Source organism: Strix uralensis, chromosome 22, assembly GCF_047716275.1.
Source record: "Strix uralensis isolate ZFMK-TIS-50842 chromosome 22, bStrUra1, whole genome shotgun sequence".
Taxonomy (NCBI): Eukaryota; Metazoa; Chordata; class Aves; order Strigiformes; family Strigidae; genus Strix; species Strix uralensis.
Window position 1 is genome coordinate 8,219,905 of NC_133993.1, and position 23,694 is coordinate 8,243,598.

At 43.0% G+C, this 23,694-nt stretch overlaps 1 protein-coding gene across 4 annotated transcripts in view; it reads left to right on the top strand.

Annotated features, from left to right (window-relative positions):
- MAP3K3 (mitogen-activated protein kinase kinase kinase 3) overlaps positions 1–22,597 on the top strand; it is a 43,530-nt gene extending 20,933 nt beyond the window's left edge. For 2 of the 4 annotated variants that reach the window (XM_074891897.1, XM_074891895.1), the window contains exons 8-17: positions 3,100–3,233; positions 3,931–4,004; positions 5,401–5,468; positions 5,703–5,795; positions 6,634–6,825; positions 8,457–8,605; positions 10,422–10,553; positions 11,265–11,394; positions 13,010–13,187; positions 15,580–20,199. In XM_074891897.1, the coding sequence (XP_074747998.1) occupies positions 3,100–3,233; positions 3,931–4,004; positions 5,401–5,468; positions 5,703–5,795; positions 6,634–6,825; positions 8,457–8,605; positions 10,422–10,553; positions 11,265–11,394; positions 13,010–13,187; positions 15,580–15,808 (1,379 nt within the window). In that variant the 3' untranslated portion in view covers positions 15,809–20,199. Of the gene's footprint in view, positions 1–3,099; positions 3,234–3,930; positions 4,005–5,400; positions 5,469–5,702; positions 5,796–6,633; positions 6,826–8,456; positions 8,606–10,421; positions 10,554–11,264; positions 11,395–13,009; positions 13,188–15,579; positions 20,200–20,337; positions 20,401–20,536 lie in introns of those variants that run through there. The other 2 variants (XM_074891898.1, XM_074891896.1) reach the window with 2 other exon arrangements.
- Positions 22,598–23,694: the final 1,097 nt, after the last annotated feature.

Here is a 23,694-nt window from a genome sequence, read left to right on the forward strand (position 1 = left end):
ATAACTATGAAGTACTATTCAAATCTGTGGTTGATGGCTGCTCAAAGCTGTTCACTTTTTATATGAAAAAGTAAAACATCTGAAACTGCTTCAGAGACTCATGGGTCCAAAAAAGAAAAAAATGTCTGTGATTTAGAATCTGACTCAGCAGTGAAAGAGCAGGAAGAAGGTGGGCAATAATAGGGATTTGCAGTATGAAGGCTAGAGACTATGGTGTTCTGTGTAAATGATTTTTGCTTTAGAAGTGAGAAAAGCTAAATTTTGCTGGAGGCAGCAGCAGAGGATGGCTGTGTTAGTTACAACAGCTATTTCAGGGCTTGTCAGACCTAGTGCTTCTGATGACAGGTGCTGCAAATCATGAGGGCAGTACTAGGAGCCGGGAATGTCAGAGTTGTTTTGTTTCCAATTTCTAAACCAGCTCCCTCTATGGAAGAGGAGTGCTGCAATTTCATTAACTGTGTAAACTTGAGGCATAATCATTACAGGATTTTAGATCAGTATTTGCAGTCTAACAGTAGTGTTAAATAATAAATCCAATTAAACTAGAATAGACAATCTCCGTACTGGGGAGTCTAAACCAAAGTCAGATTCACACTGTTCTGACCAAAGGTAGTTGGGAGAGTAAGCTCAGGAAGGAAAGACTCAGAAGGACTTGAGAACTAGACCAGTAGTTCTCAATACTACACTTGTCTAGCAAACCTGTTTGTATCCTGTCTAGAGTCTGCTGATCCCCTTTTGTACAGTTTGCTTGTATGACGTAGCAAACAAACAAAGAAGTGCTGAAAGCTTGTGAGGTACGTGACTGAAACTGGGACAAAAAGAGTTTTCCCATCCTTTCTAGTTAGAAGTTAATGTGGATAAAAAGAGCAACATTCCTCGGTCCTATGAAGAAAGCAGCAGTATCCATGCACGTCTGAACACGACGTTTCTTTTTTCAGACAAATTCAATGCCAAAAATATTTTATTTAAAAAAAAAAAAAAATCTTCTCCTTTATTGGCATTCTAAGGTATCCAAATAATGATGCCAAAGCTAACAGACTGTACCGAGTGTCTGTCATGGGTAAACTGTATAGTAATAAGGGGCCCCTTCTGTATCCCAGTTGGACAGACTCTTTCCTCTTACCCAGCTTATGGACACTTTCTGATTAGCCTGTCATTCATCAGTCAAGAAAGCATTGGTTTTATTTTCTGAACATGTCGAAGTACCAGACTGTTACATTATTAAGAGGTCCAGAAGAGTTCCAGTTCTGTCAGAGGTCTGACAGTAATTTGGCAATAGCTCAGCCTTGAATCTATTTCTTCTTCCTTCTCTTTTCTATCTTTTGATTTGGAAAAGGAATGTACCCCTGTTTCCTAGTGTTTTGGGCATCGAGATTTTCCTATTCATACCACGTCACGCAATGAAAGTTGAAAGCAGCACTCAACAAAAGCTGTTTGCATGCAGGAGATATATCTGTGTAGTTCCTGCCTTCTAAAGTGGACGGGCCTCAAGCTTGCTGTCACCAATTCAGAGGTTTGGAAGTAAAGATAACTTTTATTTAAAAAAAAAAAAATTGCTAAGCATTCTGGCAGCACTTGTGTTTTTTCCACTCACTTCCTTTGATATACATTGATTTAGTGCCGACTTCCTTTTCCTGCCCAGTGATGGTGGCCTTTCCACAATAGTGGCTGGGCCGATGCCAGCAGGACTTGGGCTCCCTTTGGCCAGCCGTGGCATTGTATCGGAAAGAGTGAAAGTGTGCTCCCGTGACTCACTGAAGCCCCAAAGCACGCTCTCTTGTTTATCTCCACACCAGTTGGCTTATAATGTCACGTGAGCCCTGCAGAGCTACTTGGAAAATCAGGTGGTAGCTCTAAGCAATAGATTCTCTTTTTTTTTTTTTGCATGTAGTTCACCCCCCCCATGCACTCTAAGCCATGCCAGCATTGGGGTTTTTTTTCCTTCCGCAGTCCTCTGAAAGGTGTGTGCACCGGTTTTCAGTTAGCTTCTGCCCATGTTTGCCTTCACTCTTTATTACAATAACTTCTGTAAAAAATATTTTCCTTGGGAGAGTATTTGCTGATCTTTACCCATCTTTCATAGCAGCTGAGTACACACAGTTAATTAAAGACAGCATTGTAAAGAGCACAGCTTGAGAGCTGATCTTAAAATGCTGCCTCTGACTTCATGGGTGACCTTGAGTAGATTGGCTGGACCACAGCATTTCTTGGAGCTCACAGTGTGACTTGGTGGGAGTTGCAGGTGGATAGGTCACTGCAAAAAAAGGATTTTGTATCTTCCTGTTTCTACAGTATCATCTTTGAGATCTGCAAGGAAACAAATAAATTCTAGGGGTGAAGTTTCTCTCAGTAGGTAGCACAACAGAAACTCTGTAGGTCGTACCATTAACGGATGAGTAAAATGGTTTTCTCATCCTTTGGCCCCTAGACATACTCTCTGTCCATCTAGCTATCTTACATAATTAACAGAGAGTGCAGAATTGATTTCCATGTGTTTTTGCCCAAACCAGTCATACAGTTTCATTTTTCACACAGTAAACAGAAATTTTGGGGTTATTTACAAAGGTAACAGTGCTCCCAAGTGACACTGAAATTGCTCAGTGTCAGTATAATTAGCTCAGCTGATGACGATTAGCAGGAACAGTGCTGTCACTCAAGGTAAATGATACTGGTTGGCAAACTTATAATCAAGACAGAAGGTTGGTTGCCCTAGCAAGTGTTCTGTTCAGTGGAGATTAGCAGTGAAGTGAAGGTCACCCAAAAGCCAGGGATTCCTGGAGTCCTCTGCCTTCCTTGAGATACTGAAATGATGCTCAGAAGGTTGAGCAGAAGAGGTTAGAAATAGGTGACTGCTCTGTTAGGAGCTTCACCAATAATCTTGTACTGTCTAAAATGACAGTACAGGTGCTCATTGAATGATTTGCTTTTTGGCGTGGCACCTCCTGATTCTGTTTCTGTCCAGACTGCAAGGTTCACTCCAGAACTGCTGTGATCATAGAGGTCTAGCATTAGAGGTGAATATTTGGATTTTGTGTACATGGATGTGCAGTCTCATTTCATTAAGCATAAATATCAAAAATGTCCTTCTTTCTGGCCCAGGTTCCCAGAACACAGGCCGAAGTTCACCACCTCCTGGGTACGTTCCAGAGAGGCAACAGCGCATTGCTCGGCAGGGTTCCTACACCAGCATAAATAGTGAAGGCGAATTCATCCCAGAAACCAATGAACAGTGTGTAAGTATGAGCATTAGGGTGAAAAAAAAGTAAGTCCAGCTGTGAAGGAACTCACTGCTGCTCTCTGGGCCCTCTTTTTCACTCCAGAATATTCACTGGCTGTAGTTGCATTAGCACCTACTAGTACTGCTTTGTTAATTTAAACTACACTTCAGACTATTTTGTAGATGTGCAAGTTCAAAGCCTTTGTAGGACTGCCAGAAGCAGTTGCCATGTGTATTGGGCATTGTCTCCCCACCTCTGAATGAGCGGTTTTGGTGCACATTACACATGTATGCTCAGGTTTCCTATTACTGGGTTTGTGTGACCCTCTTGCATTTGAAACTGTGCTCTCCATTCAAAAAAGTAGGAAGTAAGGCCAAAGGGCAACTTGCAGGTGGAGGCAGCAATGCAGTAGCACCAGCAGAGACTCTGTTCCTGAAGTCAGTTGGGATCAAAACGCAGCACAAGGCTGACTTAAGCTTTCATTTTTCACAGCAGAGTCCTCCAACACCTAAAGCAGTGTCTCAAAATTGGTATGTCCTTAACAATTTCTGTGGGAGATAAAGGAAAAATGTGTATTCTAAATAGCTTTAGACTCCCCTCTTCGTCTGGACGTCCTCCAGGCAAGCAGCAGTGGACTCTGATCCTCTTGCACAGCTTCTTTTAGGCATTAGACTGAACGGATGTTGCCATGTGGTTTTTCTCTGTGTTGCAGATGCTGGACCCTTTAAGCAGTGCTGAAAACTCGGTGTCAGGAAGCTGTCAGTCCTTGGACAGGTCAGCAGACAGGTACAAATGTACAGGCTGGTAGGAACTTATGTGCTCAAATTGAAATGCTAGTTGTACATATGCTAAAGTCTGTTTTCCATCTCATAAATTTTCTTGGAGAGTAATAGGAAGTCATATCCTACCTATATCCCAATATATTTCTTAGAGAGAATTAACTATGTCTTAAGGCAGTTTTATTTTTTGGCAAAAGCATACACCAACAAACTGGTGCTTCAGTAGCTGTATGTTATAAATACAAAGTTCTAAAGCATGCAGTCTGTGTGGAGCCTAGGCTCTGAGAACATCTGGCTGCAGGGTATTTAAATCTCTTTTAGACAAGGCTCTGCTTGTTCATTTAAAAAAACCCAAGAAACTATTCTAAGGTTACAGAAATATATCATTACACTAGATTCCTGTGTCCTGCAAGATATAATAGTCATTCCAAAGGTAAATAGGGGGGCTCTCCCTTTGATGTAGTCTAGAGGCTCTAGATCTTTTTCTTCCCTTTGCTGTTGGTGTTGCTGGAGGTGTTGGTGGGCAGCAGCCGTAGGTCCTCTTATCTTGAACAGCAACTGTGGCTTCCCAGCACCTGTAATATTTGGCTTCACCATATTCTTAAGATTCCTCCAAGCTGATTCCTGCTGATTTGTTACCTGTCCTTCTCTCCCCTCTCCCTGCCCTAAGTGGAGCAAGGGGGGGAAAAAAAGCAAGCCATTTTGGTTATTCCTTGTAGGAGTGAACATCATCTGGGGAAGCTGTTTTTTGGGTAGTAGGAAAGGAATCTTGTTTGGGAGTCTGAAAGCTTTGTCAGGCTTACTCCATTTACACTGGTTAACAAAAAAAAGTGCTAATAACATGGCTTTGGCACAGATGGAGTTACTGTAATCTTTTAAGAGATGTTAAAGACCTGCCAGACAAGGCAGAGGAGAAACATGAGGGCTGTAAGCAGTGTTTGTGTTTAGGCTTATCTGCTGCTGGTAGAGAGGAAGGTGCACAGAAGTTTTCATGAGAGGAACTCTTACCCCTCATGCTAAATCACTGGGGCAGTAGTAGCCCCTGTTCTCTACTGCCCTGTGAGCGGTGTGGTGCAAGCAGAACCCTGTTTTGCTCTTAGCCTTGGGTTTAACCTTCCACTTCATGTGTCTGAAGGAAGCACTGGGTCTTATCCCACAGACTGGAGAACCACTGAATAAATGGCACAAACTGAACAGAAAAGATGACTGTCCATTGGGAGATAGTCTGGTTACTGGGGCTTAGCCTGACTGTAGCTTTGCAGACATAGCATGAAATTATTGCAGGGACATGGATTTGAGAATCACTGTTACCAATGTGCAGATATATTAGCTTCTATTTAAAGTCCTTCTAGGTTTCACTCTAGTAGATAGCCGAACTTATTCTTGCCTTCTTTCTTTAATAGTCCTTCTTTTCGGAAGTCACGGATGTCAAGGGCACAAAGCTTTCCTGATAATAGACAGGAGTTCTCAGGTATGTCGGTGTCCAGTATAAAGATTATTTGATCCAGTCATTTTCTGCTGTTTGCTGACTACCCTCCATGCTTGCTGGGATTGTATAAATATAAAAACTGGGGATGTGTTGATTGAAAAGCTATGAAATTAGTTATTACCTCTTCCTAAAAAACCTGCTATTACAGGAAAATTCTGTCATTAGAACGTATACTTTTTGAAGAAGCCTCACGTCTCTCTTTGCGTCTCATTCCAGACCGTGAGAATCAGATCTACGACAAAGCGGGGAAAGGTGGGACCTACCCTCGGCGCTACAATGTCTCCATGCAGCACAAAGACTACAACGATGGTGAGTTGGTCAGACCTTTGATTCCAGGCTTGAAAAAGAAGGTGAGGCAATGGCAACCTCCAGAGTGAGTGTAACTCCTAGTTGAAGAGTCTGGAAGTGCCCTGGTCCTTGCAGTTAGTGCTGGAGTTAATGCTGCCATGCACAATGCCACATTTTCATAGCAACCCATGATGGCTGTTTGTAATTCTTTGTTTATTTTGCCCTGTCTGGGGATATCCAGGCTGATCAGTGCTGGGGTTGAGCAGTGGACGTAGTTATTAGCCTTGGCCACATATAGTGGGTTCCTACCTCAGGGATTTGTTATGCTTTGCTAATTCGCAATGCAAACTTGCTTCTGGGACTTTTAAATATACCAGTGACATAAAGAATCACATCTCTGCTCATCAGATGGCTTTATGCAAATTAATTTCTCAAAGTTTCCTAAGAGGTGCAAGTTGTCATAATCTTTGTTTTATGGATTTTATTCGCAAGTCCAGGCACGTTATCTAGAAAATCATTCTGTCTGTGTAGTTGTTAACAAGTCTTGGAGCTTGTGTGGTAACCTGTAAATCAGATTTTTGCTTTGGAAGGCAAGCTTAGACCTTGCACTACTGCACTGAGGGCATTACAAAGTGTTCTCTCCCTTCTACTTTGAGAATGATCCAAAGCTGTGCTGAACTCAAGCAGCATCAGCCCTGAACTGTTACATTTTTGCATCTTGTCTGCTTGACAGTAGATTCTACTCCATGGGAACAGACCCGAACACATTTTTTTCTCTCTCTTCTCTTTGTTGCTCAACCTCCAGCCATTACCTTCCATTTGTCAACATGTTATTTAAAAATTTTACTTCTTTCTGCAGGCCGGAGGACGTTTCCTCGGATACGGCGTCACCAAGGGAATCTCTTCACTTTGGTCCCTTCAAGTCGTTCCTTAAGCACCAACGGAGAAAATCTGGGCCTGGCATTGCAGTACCTGGACCCCCGGGGGCGCCTGCGGAGTGCCGACAGCGAAAATGCCCTTGGTGTGCAGGAGAGGAACATTCCCACCAAATGTAAGCAGTCACCCTGGTGATAACTGGGGAAAGGCCTGGGGTTATGGGCAGGAAAGGCTTTTAGAGATGCGCTCCAGACCCAATATATTACCATTCAAAACCACATAATTACATGGCTGTGTTTTGAGACCAGTCTGTCTCATCTAAAGACAGGTCCTCTTTTTCTTCTAAGAATATGTAGTCTTGCCCTGGGAGCTGGCCTCTCCTTTAGAAAGCATTGGAAATTCAGCTAAGTAGAAAAAAAACCTGTAAGTTGATTGGATCTAGATGATCTACAGGGTTCTTAAAACAGTCAGAGAAGCTTGTTTATTTTCTTGATGCGTTAACATTTGTAGTCAGGCTTGTGGATTACAGTTATTTTACTAGTTAAGGGTTGTATTTATTTTCCTTGCTTCTTAGTAGAAAGATTTACTTCTGTATTAATAGCATTCCTGCATTGGTTTTTAGGGAACTTTATATTATAAAAAAAGAAATGGAACATAAATCATTACTGATGAACTTTAGATATCCCATACAGTAATTTAAGGATCAAAATGAAGACATTAATGCAGCAGAGTAAGCAACACACTAAAACACCAACTGGCAGTAAATCTCATTAAATTAGACATGGCAAAGCTGATCTCTCAGCTCTTCTGTATTTTCACACTGTCCAGATGGTTGGTTCCTGTCTTTGTTTTTAGAGTTTCTTGTTAAATACAACATAATTGGATGCATTGCACTGCATGAGTCTGGTAGTATCGTGTTCAAAGTTAGAGCTAAAGCACTGGTCTTTGAGTAATATGTTTTGGTATTAAGTGCAGTCTGGAAAACTGGGCTCAGGTGTTAATCTCTGGGTCAGGAGACTGCTGCTTGTGCAATGCGCTTGCCAGCGCAGTAGAACAATGAGAACTCATAATTCCCTGCTGACATAACCTCCTGCTGGGGTATTGGAGGTGGCTGCTTTAGCTGGTTCTCATGTATATTTTTATTAGAGTCTGGTTGTTCAGCAGGTAAAGGAGATACCTGCACCGTGCTTACATTATGGCCCCTACCTTATCAGTTTCTAGTAGGGAATTATGACTTCTGATTCTTCTGCTGTAAAGATAGCCTTGTAGTGTAATCCTTCCTGCAGGAGAAGGAACCCCAAACTAACCAATGGTTGGCAAAAAACTCAGAAGTAATGTCCTTCAGGTTGTCCCAGAAGCTTAACAGTCATTCCCAGCTGGGTAGGATTGATTTAGCCTGGCTGATCCAGCTGTTCCTCATCTGATGCATGTAGTAACTGCAGATCAAGGCTTGGAAGATGCTGTTTAATTGCTGCACCACCTCTTAAGATAGTGATGTTGTAGAATCCACTCTGCTGGTGGAATGAAATTTCATTAACCTCATTGAATAACTTGCCTATAATATATCTTTGCAAAATGTTTCACTTTAATGGGACACTAGTCAGCAGGTCCTGAGAGTCTGAATGGTTGGATTCTGTTCAGAGTTCTGCCACTAACTCCCTTATACTGGGAGAGTGCCTCGTATCTGTTTCTTCAACTGCAAAATATCTGTTTCAATCTCAGTATGGTGGGGACTGATCTTTGAAAAGATCACCATTGTCTTTAAACAGTGTAATGAAAAGAGAAATTGTTCCTGTTCATTTTTAGCTCCGAGTGCTCCAATAAACTGGCGACGAGGAAAACTGCTGGGCCAGGGTGCCTTTGGTCGTGTGTATTTGTGCTATGATGTGGACACGGGCAGAGAGCTTGCAGCTAAGCAAGTCCAGTTTGACCCAGAGAGTCCTGAAACAAGCAAGGTAATTCTCATCACAGCTTCTAAAATGCATTATGCAGACTTTGAGATCCTGTAAAGTGCCTGTATCTGTCCTTGAAAGCTCGTATCTTCTTTAATTTGTGCTAGGGTTTCAAGTCATATGGAGAGGAGTAAGAGTCATTTAAAAATTACTTTTCTGTATTATTAACTTCAGTCTGAAACTAAAATCCATTTTCTGGCTTCATTTTTGGCTCTCCCTTCTCAGCTTTTTGGTTTGTTGCCAGGTTACTTGAGGAATACTAGACTGCCCTGTGTTCCTGGTTAGACATGGATGTGAATGAAACTAAACCCAGAAAGAGTAGAACTTTTTTTCTTTTTTAAACAAAAAAAGTTGCATGCGCTTGGAAAACCCACTTTCTGGCCTTACATGGTAGGTCCTATATCAAGTGTATTAATTACTGGTTTCTGCTTCTGAATTCTCCCTATCCTTAAAACAAATTGAACTGTGGTGTGTAAATCAATAAAGAACAGTGATGTGACAACACATTAGAAATAGTGGAGATGGGAAGGGGCACCTTGAAATTATAGGTTAGCACACGATTCCCTGCACAGTGGACACAGCTGGAATGGCTGTTAGGTTCTTTGCTAGTGTTTTAACAATGTACCAGTTTCCCAATATTGAACAAATTCACTTTGAGCTGGAATAACTGATCCGTGAAGATTTAATTATTCTGATTTTATATGGGATGTTGGTGCCAAGAGAAGTCCTAACTTGGGAAGTTCTAAGTTATACCATGTCTCTGTTGTAAATCAGACAGTAAGTCTGAGCCAAGGAAGAACAGGCTGGAATGTATTTTGAAGGCACTGAAACTCCAAACCTTAAACTATCAGTTGACCTGATTAAGCAACTTCTTCTGGTTCCATGCATTTCTGTGGCAGCCAGGTCCTTGCTCTTGAAGAGCTGCATCCTCTCCCAAAGTGAGAGAAGTGAACCTGGCACCTTCCAGTGGAGGGAGTGAAGAGAGTTAAGTGGGACTAATCTGGGGGAAACCATCATTCCTTTTTCCATAAATCCTTGTGCTTCGGTACCTTTGATGTTCATCCTGTTCATTCCCTGGATTCAGCAAGAACCTGATACTCTTCCTGGGCAACAAACATCTCTGATTCAGTCTGAAATTGTTGGATAGCCTTTTTGCCTTTGCGCTATGATACCCTGTTGTCTGTGGCAAGAATAAAGCAGAGAATCAGTTTCATGTGCATAGCTGCAGATTCTTTGAAGTAAATAAGCCAGGAAGCTGTTTCTAAGGTTGATTCAAGTAAAATCATCAGCGTGACTCAGAACAGGACTGAGTGACAAAAGAAGTTAAGGAACTTTTAGCACCTGTAGTCTTGCTCTCTAATGGGTTGAGGTTCCTACAGAAGGATCCCTAGAAATTCAATAACTGTATTCAGAACTTTTTCATAATTGAAATTAACACTCACTGCCCTCAGCTTAGTGGTGAGAACTAAGGTTATATGTGTTGTGAGTGAGGAGTGCTTTCAACCAACTTGGCTAAAGCCATTCAGCTGACAGAATCAAGACAAGAAATAAAGTTTTTGCAGTACTGAGTCCATATATGATACTGTCTGTGGTTCTGACTATGAAAGCTTCTGCACCGATACAAACCTGCGTATTATACAGTAAGGATTAATGTGAAGTGCTGGTCATGTTTGCCTTTTCCAAGAAGTAGGTGAACCAGTGCCATGGAGTAGACTCCCTCAGTGTCGTAGTGGTCTCATCCTACCAGTGACATGGGCAGATCTATTAGGATGGAATATTTCTTGAGGCTGGAACCTTATTTTCTCCTTCAATATCATAGGAGGTGAGTGCCCTGGAGTGTGAAATTCAGCTGCTGAAGAATCTTCAGCATGAACGTATTGTTCAGTATTATGGCTGCTTACGGGATCGAGCAGAGAAGACCTTAACCATCTTCATGGAGTACATGCCAGGGGTAAGAGCCCACACAAGCAGCATGGTCACTGACCATAAAGTGAGCGGGGTCGTTTTGTTAGTTGATTTATTAGTTGCTGTGATTACCCTATGTAATCTACCTTATACCCTCTTATGTATGTCCCTTTCTCATACTGGGTTATAATCATAGGATCATATATAATGCCACCAACTTTCTTTTTATTTATGCCCAAAATCACCTCTTCAGGGCTTTTTTTTCTTAACTGTCTTGTCCTTGAAATTATCTTCGTTAGTCACTAAGGCCAGTTCTTTTCTTCAGTCTGAATTTGTTCTACCAAAGGACTTGGGCCAACCTGTAAATCAGGCTGAGTTAGCAGAGTCATATAGTACAGCAAATTAGGCTAAAACTGACCCTGCGAAAAGGGAGACTTTTGACCCAGATCAGTCTGCTGAATTATTTTATTGCTTGTCTTCTCAAACAGTGGTACCAGCACAGCTCAGGGATGGAGGAAGCAGACAGAACCTCCTTAAGCTATTTTTGCCATAAAGCATGCACTTGCTTTTCTTAAAAGGGGCTTCTTAGGGCAAGATGCTCCAAGAGCCTCACAAAAAGGCTGTAGAAGAGGCCAGAATTCATTACTGTGCTGGTTGGGTGTATAACAGAGTCACAGCTCGTGGGAATTGAATGGAGGCTGCAAGATTTGTGGTTTATCATTTCTTTGCCAATCCCTTCTGTTTGCTCTTGGTGCAGGGGTCAGTGAAAGACCAGCTGAAGGCGTATGGTGCTCTCACGGAAAATGTAACCCGGAAATACACTCGCCAGATTCTCGAGGGAGTCTCGTACCTTCACAGCAACATGATTGTGCATAGGGACATAAAGGGTGAGATCAGCTGGTGATTTTTGTATATACCATGTGCTAAAGGAACTCTGAAAAAAGAAACAAGTGTTAAGATTTCAGTATCCTGGCCGGGGCTTCTGAACATCGCTTTGCTCAGTTCATAAGACTTTTTGGTCTTATATCCATGTGCAGGGCTTAGGGAAGGTCGTGTTCTGGGCTGGGTAAGGGAAGTTGGGCTGTTCTCTCTACAGGACCTCAGAGCCTGGCAGTTGGTTATAGTAAGGAAGACTGAAAGTCTGTCATTCTTAGGAACACTTCTCCTCATCTTTCTCTCACACCCCAGCAAAATGAGGCTGAGTTGCCACCTGGCTTTCACCACGCCCCTAAGGCATGGGCATTTCCCTGTGGATTCCCTCTGATTTCCTCTCTGCTTGGCCAAAGTACCATTTCTCAGGTGGTAGGCATACTGATTCCCATAAGAGCTCCACGCCTGCTCTTGACAATCCTGCTTACCTCAGGCTCTTGTGACTGTCCTGCCTCCTCTGCATAAGAAACCTCCAGGCTTCCATGTAGAGCCTCTGTGATTAGTGTTTCCCAATATAACCCCATGGAGCCAGCCAGTCTCCCTAAGAGTTAATGTCAACAGATGTGGCAGACACCACACAAATTTTTCTGTGCTCTAGAGGGACCAGGAGGCTTGCTCGCTGCAGGAAAAATACCTTCTTGTTCCTGCCTATAAATCTTCATTGCATCCCCTCTAGGCTGGCAAAGGGAAATGAGCTGCTGATTCTTGAATAACACCTTGTATACTGCTCATGTGGTGCTCTTTACCAAATCATTTCCTACCTGGTGGGTTATTCATTAGTTTGCACCTATCTAAGCCAAACTGTTAACTTGCCTCCAGGGTGCTGGATGGACAGACTTGTTATTCTGAATTCAGCTCTTCCAGTGGGGAAGTGAAGTGATAAACCTCTCTCCCAGCACAAGTGCATTTTATCTGAGCGTGGAGGGATTTCACAGAGGCATGTACCAGATAATGGCAAAACAGGGTTCTTGATCTTGTTGCAGCTTTGAAGGAAGAATTGGTTTTGGTGTCTAAGCCTTTGTTTGTGTCCACGTACAACAAGCTAAGCTCTTAAGTTTGCTTTTTTCCCTGGTGCTTCATGTGCAGGGACCTCTGACCAAGTAAAGTGGAGATTGACTTGTTTATTGTAGGAGTTCAAAGTGGTTTAATTAGCTACATCTGTTACCCAGCTGACCAGAAGGCAATGGTTATACTCACCAAAGCAGCATCCCAATAAAATCCTTTTCTACACAGCTATGTACTATCTAAGCCATTGGCCTGGGGGCCCTGCATAGGCTGAGCTGTTTACAGGCGGTGTAACAATGACAGTGCTGACTCAGCTCTCATTTCCCTTCCCCCTTCACTTCCTTGTGTTTTTCCCCTGAAGTTTTTCCCATTTGCAGCCATTAGCAATTGGCTTGTCTACAGCCTGAATTATAGAAATGATGTTGAGCAGGTCACCTGAGGCTTAATGGGGAAAAAGCCATACCATGAGCATGGGTATTTCTGGGTTGGATATCAGCTCTGTAGGCTGCGGATCCAACAGCTGGATTGCATGAAAACAGCTGTCTCCATTCTTTGTTTTTTGTCCAGGAGCCAATATTCTCCGTGACTCTGCTGGGAATGTGAAGCTTGGGGACTTTGGGGCCAGCAAACGGCTGCAGACAATCTGTATGTCTGGAACAGGCATCCGCTCTGTCACTGGCACGCCATATTGGATGAGCCCGGAGGTGATCAGCGGAGAAGGCTACGGAAGAAAAGCGGACGTATGGTGAGGCTTTAACTTTCTGTCCATAGATCAATTTACAGCTTTGCTGGAGCGAGATAAGACACATAGATGGTTGTCCGTATATCAAAATTCAGATTTTTGGTCTGGATCAAAAGTTTAAGGCAAACTGAAGTAGTTGATTTGAACTCAAGACATGACCTGCTGCAGGCTGTGCTTTACAATGTCAACACACAACCGCTTGTTTAGTTTTTCGGGAACAATTTCCACTCATTCCTCCCTCGAACTGATAGCTGATTTTCTGTTTTCTGAGTGGTGTGAGGTTTCCATCCTTCTTCTGTCCCTCATAAGAGAGGCTGAAGGTTGTTTAGTTATAAAATGAGAGGTATGCTTATAACACACTGGAAATGAAAGGAATAGAATTTGAGCTTTAAAGGAAAGATGCCCAAACCTGGAATAACACAAAAGATACAGGTCAAATCAGAGGTGATCTGAAGTATGCATGAATGGAAACTGTAGCCATGCTATTATTGGCATAGCCAAGAAACAGCCTCTATCGAAAGGAAAGAGCAAAATGGTCCTGTGTCAAAATGTTTGTTTTGGAGGCCTTAAAAAGGTGAGATTATAAAACTAAACTAAATGACAGCGACAAAAGGTATGTTTGTCTCTCCACAGTAAAGCAAAGCCTATGCTATTTCCTGTACAAGCAGTGAGTAGAAACATAGCTAAAATGTGTCTCATATGCAAAGAGTTAAGTTCTGCAGACTCTCCCAGTTGGGATGCTTGGGGAGAGGATGGAGCACGTGCCCTTCCCCCTGGGTTGATGCAGTTGTGGATTTCCTCTTGGTGCTGACATCGGTCCATTTCCATCAAAGAGACGCTGCTGTTGGCTGGGCTCCAGTTCCTACAATCCCAATCATTATTTAGGGGGGTCAGAATTTTCCAGTGCAGCGTTAGTCCCAGGGTGGATGCGTATGGCCGAGAGGCTCAAAGACGTAACAAATCTAGCCACCTGGCTTTCCGCCACTGCTGCGGGCCCCTCTCCAATTTTCTTTTTCCTAAATAGCAGAATATGTGAGCTATTTGTTATTGCTGGAGTGACTTGACATGAAAAACATTCCTGCTGTTTGCTGAATATCTTAAAGAAACCGGATCTGCTTAAACGGTATAAATCAGTCTAAACAATAATATATCCCTGCTTGCTCTTGAGCAAACCCCCAGCACTTCAGCACACATGGTTTGCATTTTCTGTACTCTCTTCTAGTAAGTCTTAAATGGCTGGAAACCAGTGTAAAATTTTCACGTTGGATTTTAAACCTTGTCAAGAAGTCATTTCTTGCATATTCACTGGATTTAATTCCTTTCCTTCCTTGTCTTGGCAATTGATGCAAGTCTGCCTCTGAAAATGTCTTTTCTTTGCTCTTCACTTCAAAAGAGGGTTTAGTTTAAAGGTAGACGAGGCAGTTTTGCCTTTTTAATGGAACGATGTGATCAAAACACAGGACTGGATATTAGAAGTTCACTAACTGCTTTTGCTTAATCTATGGCCTGGAGGAAGCAATTAATCCTTTTTGAACAAAAACCAATCACTGCAGTACCACAGAAGCCCATCTTCCCTGTGACAGCATTGGTGTCACGCTTGCTTCAGAAAGGTGGCTCAGCCATGTCCGTCCCCATAATCACGTTCTTGCCTTGAAGTAGCCTGCAGAGCCCCATTAACTTTACTGGGAGTTTTGCCTTAACGTAATGATGCATCTGCCCTACTGGCGTTTTAATTTACTGCCTTCTCAGTTTGGAGCTGTTAAGAACTTAATTATTTTTTGACTGCCTACGATGGTTGGTTTCTTGTGAAGTGCAGCTCTTAGGGCTTTTTTTCCCCACGTGGGCATTCTGAGGCTGTGCACTGAAAAGGGATTTTGCTGAAATGGCTTTGTGGGGTCAACCAGCTCTGACTCACTGGACCTTGATTAAAAAGTATGTTTTCTACCTTGCAACTCAGCAAGTGCCTTTGAGATATTAACAGTAGCAGCAGCACCCGAAATACCACTGAGGTTGAACAGCGCCTTCAGGGACATCTCGTGTGCACCTCTTGTCCCCTGTTGTTAATGCAAATGTTTACTGAGAGCAGAGTTTGAGCAAAGGAGAGCTGGACAGATGGCACTTCACAGTTCTCGGTGCGGTGAGAACCACGGTGGCAACCAGCCTCCCTGTCTCAGCATTTCACTGCTAGCCCGACAGTAGTAAAAGCAGCGACGCTGGCAGGTCTGGCTCAGGATCTGTGCACGCATGGGGTTTGCTGAGCACAAAGCCATTTTATAGCTGTTTTCAGAGCAGAGCTGTACCTTGATGTTGGCTGCTTGGAAGTTCTCTCTGAACACTGTGCATTATTGTGTGAGTCAATTCTCACTTTTTTTTTTTTTCCTGTCTGCTTTTCCAGGAGCCTCGGTTGTACTGTTGTGGAAATGCTGACAGAGAAACCACCCTGGGCAGAGTACGAAGCCATGGCAGCCATTTTCAAAATCGCCACCCAACCAACCAACCCCCAGCTCCCCTCCCACATATCAGAACATTGCCGGGACTTTCTAAAGCAGATCTTTGTGGAAGCCAGACACAGACCCTCTGCTGAAGAGCTGCTCAGACATCAGTTTGCACAGCTCCCGTACTGAATTACCTCCCTTGCTAGCAGCTCCTGCTGGGCTTTCAGTGCCCCGTCTGGTCTAGTTGCAACTGCCCATTGTGGTGCTGCATCTTCAAAATGCCAACTCAGCTGTCCTAGTCCTTTGGGGAAATTGCCAAGGAACCTAGGGTCTGCTCTTGTGCCTGATACCTTTGTTTGCTGGACTAAAGTTTATTCTACCGACAGCTGTCCAAACAGAGCTGCATTTTTGCCCTAGTTACCTTGATGTGAAATTGCAGCTGGCTGCATGCTTTCTGCAGGCCCAAGAATGGGAATGTAAGAAGTGTCTCACTAGTTGAACATAGAAGAAATCTGAACCAAAGTGGGAACTGGAAGAGCTACACTCTTCAGAACAGAAATGTGCAACAGTCATCCAGACCAGCTCTCTATGTGTGGGTCACTTTTCCAGACTGCTAGGGCTTTAGAGGCATCTATATTACAAGAATCCAGCAAAAAGCCATGTGTCATTGAGCATGCGCTCGCTATATAATTATATATTTTTCTTCTTAAGTATTCAGCATCTGAAGGTGTTCAGAAAATATTGATTCAAAAGTATGTGAATAGTGTTATTTTATAATGAAACCATGGATTTTGGGGTGGGGGTGAGGGAAGTCTTTCTAGCTAAATGTCAGGATAATCAGAAAAGTTTCAGCAGAATGCAATCACTCCAGGGCCTAAGATTAGGGCTCTCCCACTGATGTTAGAAAATCCAGAGCTTGATTTCCAAGGCTTGATCTGTCCTAGCACTAAGACAGTGTTGGTTAGTTTATGTCCTCATAGCCAACAAATCTGTGCTCATGCTTCATCTCCCTGGGACTGCTGGGTCTAAACAAAACCCATCTGGAAGGGAGTTCTGCGGAACAGCTTTCTGTTGCACCTGTCTTTTTGGCTGGTAACCTCTTACTATCCCTTAAACCAAAGATAGTTCATCTGGTGCCCAGGAGTTTACTTCAGGAAAAGCTTATGTTTTCTCTGAGGACCTGGCCTAATGGAAAATTGAGTTTTTCACGGGGAGAATTTGCTGGACACTAGTTTTACTTGTGCACAGTGAGTTAGAATCAAGCTCAACCCTTCAGCGTGTGTGTTTTGTTTTACAGGTGTGCAAGTGTTCATTTATGATTTCCATAAAATGTTACGGCCCTATTTAAGTAAGCTTTTGTACTAGTTAAGTCAAACAGTGAACCAGAGAGAACATTTGTAATGCTAGCACATTTCTAAAATTAACTGGAGATCCCCATGTAGGTACCAGCAAAATGTATCCAAGGGATTTTGCATTTGAAAGGTACCACATCTCTGAGAACTGAGTTCCTGATGGCTTACCGGCCTCAAATACTGTATGTTGATTTGGGCACTAATAGTCCTTACTTCACTCGTAAAAGAGCAGCGGTTTTTAAGTGCTGGGGATTCATGGAGTAAAAGTTATCTGTGTGAAATGAAACTGCAAACGTATTATTAGTTAAAATACTGCTTTTTAGAGCAATGCTAAGGGTGTTCTGCTCTTGTGTTGGAAACCATATTAAGGCTCCACATACCTCCACTCTTCTCCCCCATAAAAACTTGAAAATTGCTTTCATAATGTAGTAAAATTAACAGTTTTTAAGTGAATGCTAATAGGATAAGGCAAGTTTTAATGGAACCAAGCTCCTTGAACGCATGATAAATAATGTGTTGAATTAAAAGAAGAAAAAAGAGCCCTAAAAAACCCCAAACACCCAAAAGCCCTGAAAGGGTTTAACAACCTGAAGTGTTTTTTCTGTGCCAAGCTCAGAGCGATGTGTAATCGTGAAAGCAAGCTAGTGTTGGTTTCACTTTCAGGCTCTCCTGCACTACTACAAGGATGCACTGTTTAGGTTGCAGGCACTTAGGGGGGTTATCTCTTATGAAAGCCCTTGTTCCATAATTTATTTAATTCTAGTGAGAGCACTTCTATTGATCTTTTCCAAACCTGAAACTTGACTCCAAATTGTTAAGACACATGGCCTGGTTTTTGGCCTGTACTTCACTGTTGGTTGCACCGAAGGGAAGCAAGGACATGACACTTCTACTCTGTTTTAGGGAGCATTTTACACCACTTTTCTATGGTGTAAATGGCTGCGTATGCTGCAGAGGAATGTGAAATCATTCCTGTAGTCTTGATGACAGAAGTAGGGTGGTCAGCACTCCTGTGGGGCCCAGTAGCACTCTTCAGGCCTTGCAACTAGCACCTAAATATACCAAAGATTGGAATCTTTTATTCATCACACTTTACCTTGCAGACGGACAGCAGCAATCAAGAGTGCAGTGATCCTGTCTGCAGAGGTTTCTCTCTACCCTTGGCTTGTCCTCACCAAATTGAGACCTTCTTCCATGGTCTTTCCTTGCTATGCCACACATTGTGTTTTGGGGGAGAATAGGGCATGAGGAAACGGTGTAACTTTTAATGTTTCAAAGCAACTAAATCCTCAGGATCTGTTGTGGCTTTTACCTCATATACATCATGGAAGGCTGTTCCAGAGCAGAGCAAAGAGCATCATGGACTGATGGGCTCAGTCCTCTCCCCGCCAGAGCTTCTGGTCCTTCCCACCACCTATGCTGAAATGTGCCTACTCTGTGTATACACTTGTATTCCAGTCTGTATTAATGAAAGTAAATAGCAATTGTACAGTGACAGAGAACATGGGGTGCCAGCTTGGACTTCTTATATTCCAGTACCTGACCCAATGCCACCCGTTCGGCACAGGAACAAGCCAAAGCATTACTTGTATGTTTGGAGATGCACTTTTATGAATGTAGTTTATATCGCTCTTTTTTAGCTCTTTTTACATCATGTAAACGGTGATGCCTCATACTTTTTTTTTTTTATTTATATCGTAAAAGATCATATTTGGTGATTTTTATATATATCGACTCGACTGTTACGGGGTAGGGGGGAGGATGGGAAATAAATTTGACGCCTTTATGAATTTAAAAAGGAAAAAAAGCAGCTGGTTTTGCAGAGAATTTGCTGATGGTTTATAATGAGTAGAGCCAAGCCAAAATGTGTTCTTTGTTTCCTCACAGCCCTCTTGATTATGGAAAAGGAAGATCTGGATTCCCAAGTCCACTGCTACGGTGAATAAGTTTGGGGCCGATACTTATACTACAGTCTCTTAACATGGCCCTGGCAGCAAAAAAGTTTCAAGTGGACATAAATGTAATTATACTTCTAAATTGAATTACAGCTGGCCTCTTTGTCCTGGCAGAATTGGAAAAAAAAATGGGGATAAACTCATTTAGAGGAGAGTGGAGGAGGGAGTGCCAGGCTAACAATAAGCTATTGTGTCCATTCCAAATGTCATGTTGTGTTTTCTGCTGTTCCTTCCAGGGAGGGATATATAGTGAATATTGAGTATTGGGATCCTTGATGGAAGGTGCTGCAGAAATTGAGAATATTCTGTTTGAAGAAAAATACCTTATGGGAGTTTCTGTAAGCTGAAACAGCAGGAAAAAATCTGAGATTCCCATCAGAGAACTTGGGGGAATGGGGGATTTGGCTGTCCCCGAGCTTGTTAGGAAACAAACTATTGGCATTTTGGTCTTGGTGTGACGATTCTGTGCATTCCAGGTTATTTGCTTGTTCTCCAGTAAATCTGATCTTTGCCTATTCTAGTGGCGGTAGGTTGCAGCAATTTGGATTTTCTATTTTCATATTTTTGGAGTAGTATTCCAAAGGACTTGAAGATGCTCCAAACAGTTCCCATTGCCATTAGGTACAAAAACAAATAGACCAAGAGGGAAATTGGTACCTGCTCAGGTGACACATGTTATTTCCACGTGCCAGAGAGCCAGGATAACTTGTGAAACCTCAGTAAATACATATATCCTTGCTGTACATGTTTTCTCTGGTAGGCAAAAACCGGATACTTCGAGCTGTACAGGGAGGCTGAATGAGAGCGCAGTGATTGGTGTTTAGGTTAATAGCTGCTGAATGGAAAGGTTTCATATATTTGAATATGTACAGTCCTGTGGCTGTCACCTTGGTACCTGCCCTTGGAGCTGGGAGTGTTCAGTCTGTCTTTGATTTTCAGAAAAAAGTAGGTGTCCTCTGTGGTTTAATAGTGTTTGGGCTTCAGATCTTTAAACCCCAGCCTTGTTTAGGTGCAAATCTCACTGAGCCGCTCTGAATCTCCCAGTTAGAAAAGGTAAATGTGCCTAGGGGGCGGTTCAGAAATGAGGAAAAGGACTTTATTGTCTGTCAATACCCGTCTGAAATAAACTGTGCAGAGCAGGGAGAAGTTGCTTTAACCTGGATTGTGCAGAAGACCTTGAACCAGTAGTCTATATATACCGACCGGGGGCTTGCAGTGCAAAGCCAGGCCAATGTATCGTTTTATTTACAATAAAATTATCATTTATATGAAAGCCTTTTTGGTGGTTGTTTGCAATACAGTATTTCTTACTTCCTGGGTAAGTGGTGCCTCAGGGTAAGCGAATAAGACAATTAACTAGTTTTCCTTCTAACCAAGGACCTTAACTGAAGGAGGAAATTTTTCCTTTCAGGGATTTATTCTTTGGGACAGATGGAGAAGTGTCCTATTTGTGAAGCATTGCTTCTTGGATCAGGTAAGTGTGTGTCCTCTACGAGGCTGCCTCTGAGGAAGGTCACGTTCATCCATTTTCACTCTTCAGAGGGAGGTAGAATGGCTCTGTCCTTCTTGTTAGTGTGTAAAAATAGCAACATCTTCATTTTACCTTGCAGGAGAGTAGCTGGACTGGTTTATTGGCTCTTCATGTGGAGATTGTACTGATGGAGAGCAGGAGCTGAGGTTTGCATTTGGATTTTGCTGTGGTGGTGAGTTCTTTAATCCAGGCCTTAGTCTGTAAATGTTCTTGATTCATCAAGGTAGATTAATGGGGTAGATCATCATCAAGTGGGGAAAAGGCAGTTGGTAACAAGACCAGGAGGAGATGGGTACTATGATAATGTCTGATTCCCTGTTGTGTTTTGCTTTAGCTGGGAGCTGTCTAGGAAATACCCCAGAGTAGCTTGCTAAGTGGAGAACTTCCACTCTAGCTGGTGAAGCTCAGGTTCCTTGAAAATATATTTAAATAACTGGTAACAGTTAAAGGCTCCTGAATTGTTTCTCCATTGAATGTGTTGTCCAGTCATTTTAGAAAGCAAAAATCTGGAGAAATAAGACCTCTGGAGTTCAGACAAATGTGAGAGATCATGAGCTCCCAGCAGAAGTGGAGGAAACTGGGTAGTCTTGCATTGAGCGTACCAGCGATTTGGGACAGGATAAGCCTCGTTGTCCCAGGGTAGGGCAAGGGAACGGGTAACCACATTTCCAAATATTTTCAAGCTTTAATTTTTTTTCCAGCATACTATCTTAGGAAAGGACAGAAATAGTGCTCCTATAAAATTCATCTACACTACTTGCTGAAACACTTTTTTTTTTTTTCCTGGTACGGCTCTGTCTGTTTACGCAGCTCCTAGTCTTCGGTGGCGCAGTCACTTAAGCAGTGGTTTGAATGCCATCACGGTCCCTTGAGATGCTGACCTCCCCGGGCCCTGACCACAGCCTTCCCTGTAATCCCCTTTTCCCAGGCCATGGTATAGCTAGTTGCTATGTCAATTAAATACTGAAATATTTGTTAATGTAAAATATGAACAAATAATAATAAATGGGTTAACAAGCTGATGCAATAGAAACCCCTGCACATGAAACGAGTACATGCGTGGCGCTTTTGTGCTGTTCCAGAACAGATGAGAACCAGACAACTGAAGTTGTCCCAGAACAAAAAATGTCTCGTGAAACTAGAAATAACCACCTCCCGCTGCTTCCTGACACCCTCCTTGTGTGTGTTAGAACCTGAAAATCCTGCCTTTGCTGAGGGAGGAACTTAAACTTAGTTACCTTTACTTGAGGAGGTCCTTCCCAGAGCTTGAGGCCTTCTTTCTCCTTTCCACTCAGCACGTCCAGTGGTAACATTTGCTTTATGAACATGAGATTCACATCTTTGGCTTGTATGATGGCATGTTTTCTCCTGGACTCCCCTCCTACTCGCCCCTCTCAAAAGTAACTCTATAGTAATTCTGCTTTCCATAAAAATGGAGTGTGTGGTCCTGACTTGAATCTTCACCATGCCTGTTCGTAGGTGGTGGTTGAGCAGGGGCTGGGAGAGGAAAATGTCTGGAGGCTTGGGTTGAAGGTAGAAATGATCAGGCACAAACCACTGACCGACACACAAAAGACATGCAGCTAAAAACCTCTGCTGCCTCTTTTGTTTCTGGTCATTTGTGTTATATGCATAGTGTGTGGCTCAGGGGAAGGTGACTTTAGGTATGTTTCTTTAAATCCAGTTCTAAAGCAAATACAATTTAAAAATCTCTAAAGATGTTGGCTATACTACACTACTGTGGCTCTTTCTGTTAGGACAGTGAAGTCTAAACTAGGAACAATGTCTTCTGGATTTAATATTGCTTGGGTGTGGGTGTATTGCATTATATCCAGGAAATGCTGGCATGGTTAGCTGTCATGTCACTTGTTCTTCTGGTGTTGATCTCTGCCTAGTGCTCTGTATCTTGTCCAAAACTGGACATCTGGATGGTATGGATGTATATGAATTCTTACTGATTTTTTTTTTCCCAAAACAGTTTTTATTACGTGAATCTGTTGGCTTGAATTTTTAGGCTCTGGAAAATGTCATTTCTTGAGCTAAAAGGCAGGTTGGTAACAGAAGCCTCCCGCTTGCATGGAAATGCAAAAGAAAGTTGTGGTGCGTGTTAATACAAATAAAGGTTTTTTGTTGCTCGACAGTCATATTGTTTCTTCAGTGGCAAGACCAGATCTGTGCTTTGGAGGAGAGGAAGTGCAGGTGGCAGCGTGCCATTCTCTGTGCTGCGGATCAAAGGCCAGTTTTAGTGTTGCGGCAGTCATCGATAGACCCTGGAACAGCCCTTGTGCTGCTGTTAAAGCCGCTGTTCTTGAGCTCTCACTGCATCGCCTTGGAGCCCAGGAGAGCCGTAGCATGTTCTGCTTTGCCTGCAACTTCTGCTGCTTCTCTGGCTCCTCTGCTGGGGTTATTTTCCTATGGAGCTGCTGCTCTGCTTTCGTTGTGCTGGAGCAGCAGAAAGAAGCCACAGCAGGGACCAGGTCATGACCTGAAAGGAGCTTTAAGTAGCTCATCTCAACTGAGTGCAAGCTCTGTGCAGCATCCTCGAGTAGGCTGCAGGCAGTATCTATGTCCCTAGCTCTTGCTTCACTTGCCAGATGCTGCAGGCTCCTCTCTGAACCCAGATGTCTGGACAGCTTCTGTCTCCATATCGCTCTGAACCATCGCAGTCCCCCGCTGGCGTGGGGTGCCGTGGTGCAGTGCCGCTCTGCAGTGCGGCTCAGCCTCACCAGGGGGAGTGCAGAATGCATCCCCCCACCACTCAGAGTTGATGCCTGGCTTCTGGCCACTTAAAAATTCCAAATAGAAAGCTGTAATAATGGTGGGCAGCTAGATATGCTGAGAACCTGTGGTCCTTTTTCTCTTCATGGGTATTTACGTTGTTAAATCTTACCCCAACTGTGGGGTCTGAACATCCTGAATGCTGTTACCTCCGTACATACAGATTGCTAGCTTAGACTACCGGTCAAGGGAGGCTGCTGGCAGCTGGAATGAGAAAAGACAGCCCTTGTGCTTAAAGATGGAGATTTGAAGCAAGGGTGTTGCAGTAAGAAGTCACCATGTCTGCTCAGAGACAGAATTTTTGCATGTATTGCCCAAAAGGTATGCTGAGGGTGTGGGTGATTCCTAAAGGAGGGTTCTAGTCCCAGTGGAGTGAGACTAGCTCTCATCATAAAATCAGCTGGATTTTAGCTAAATGTTAGGGACAGAGACAATGTTTGGGGCTTTGATTTTTCTTTT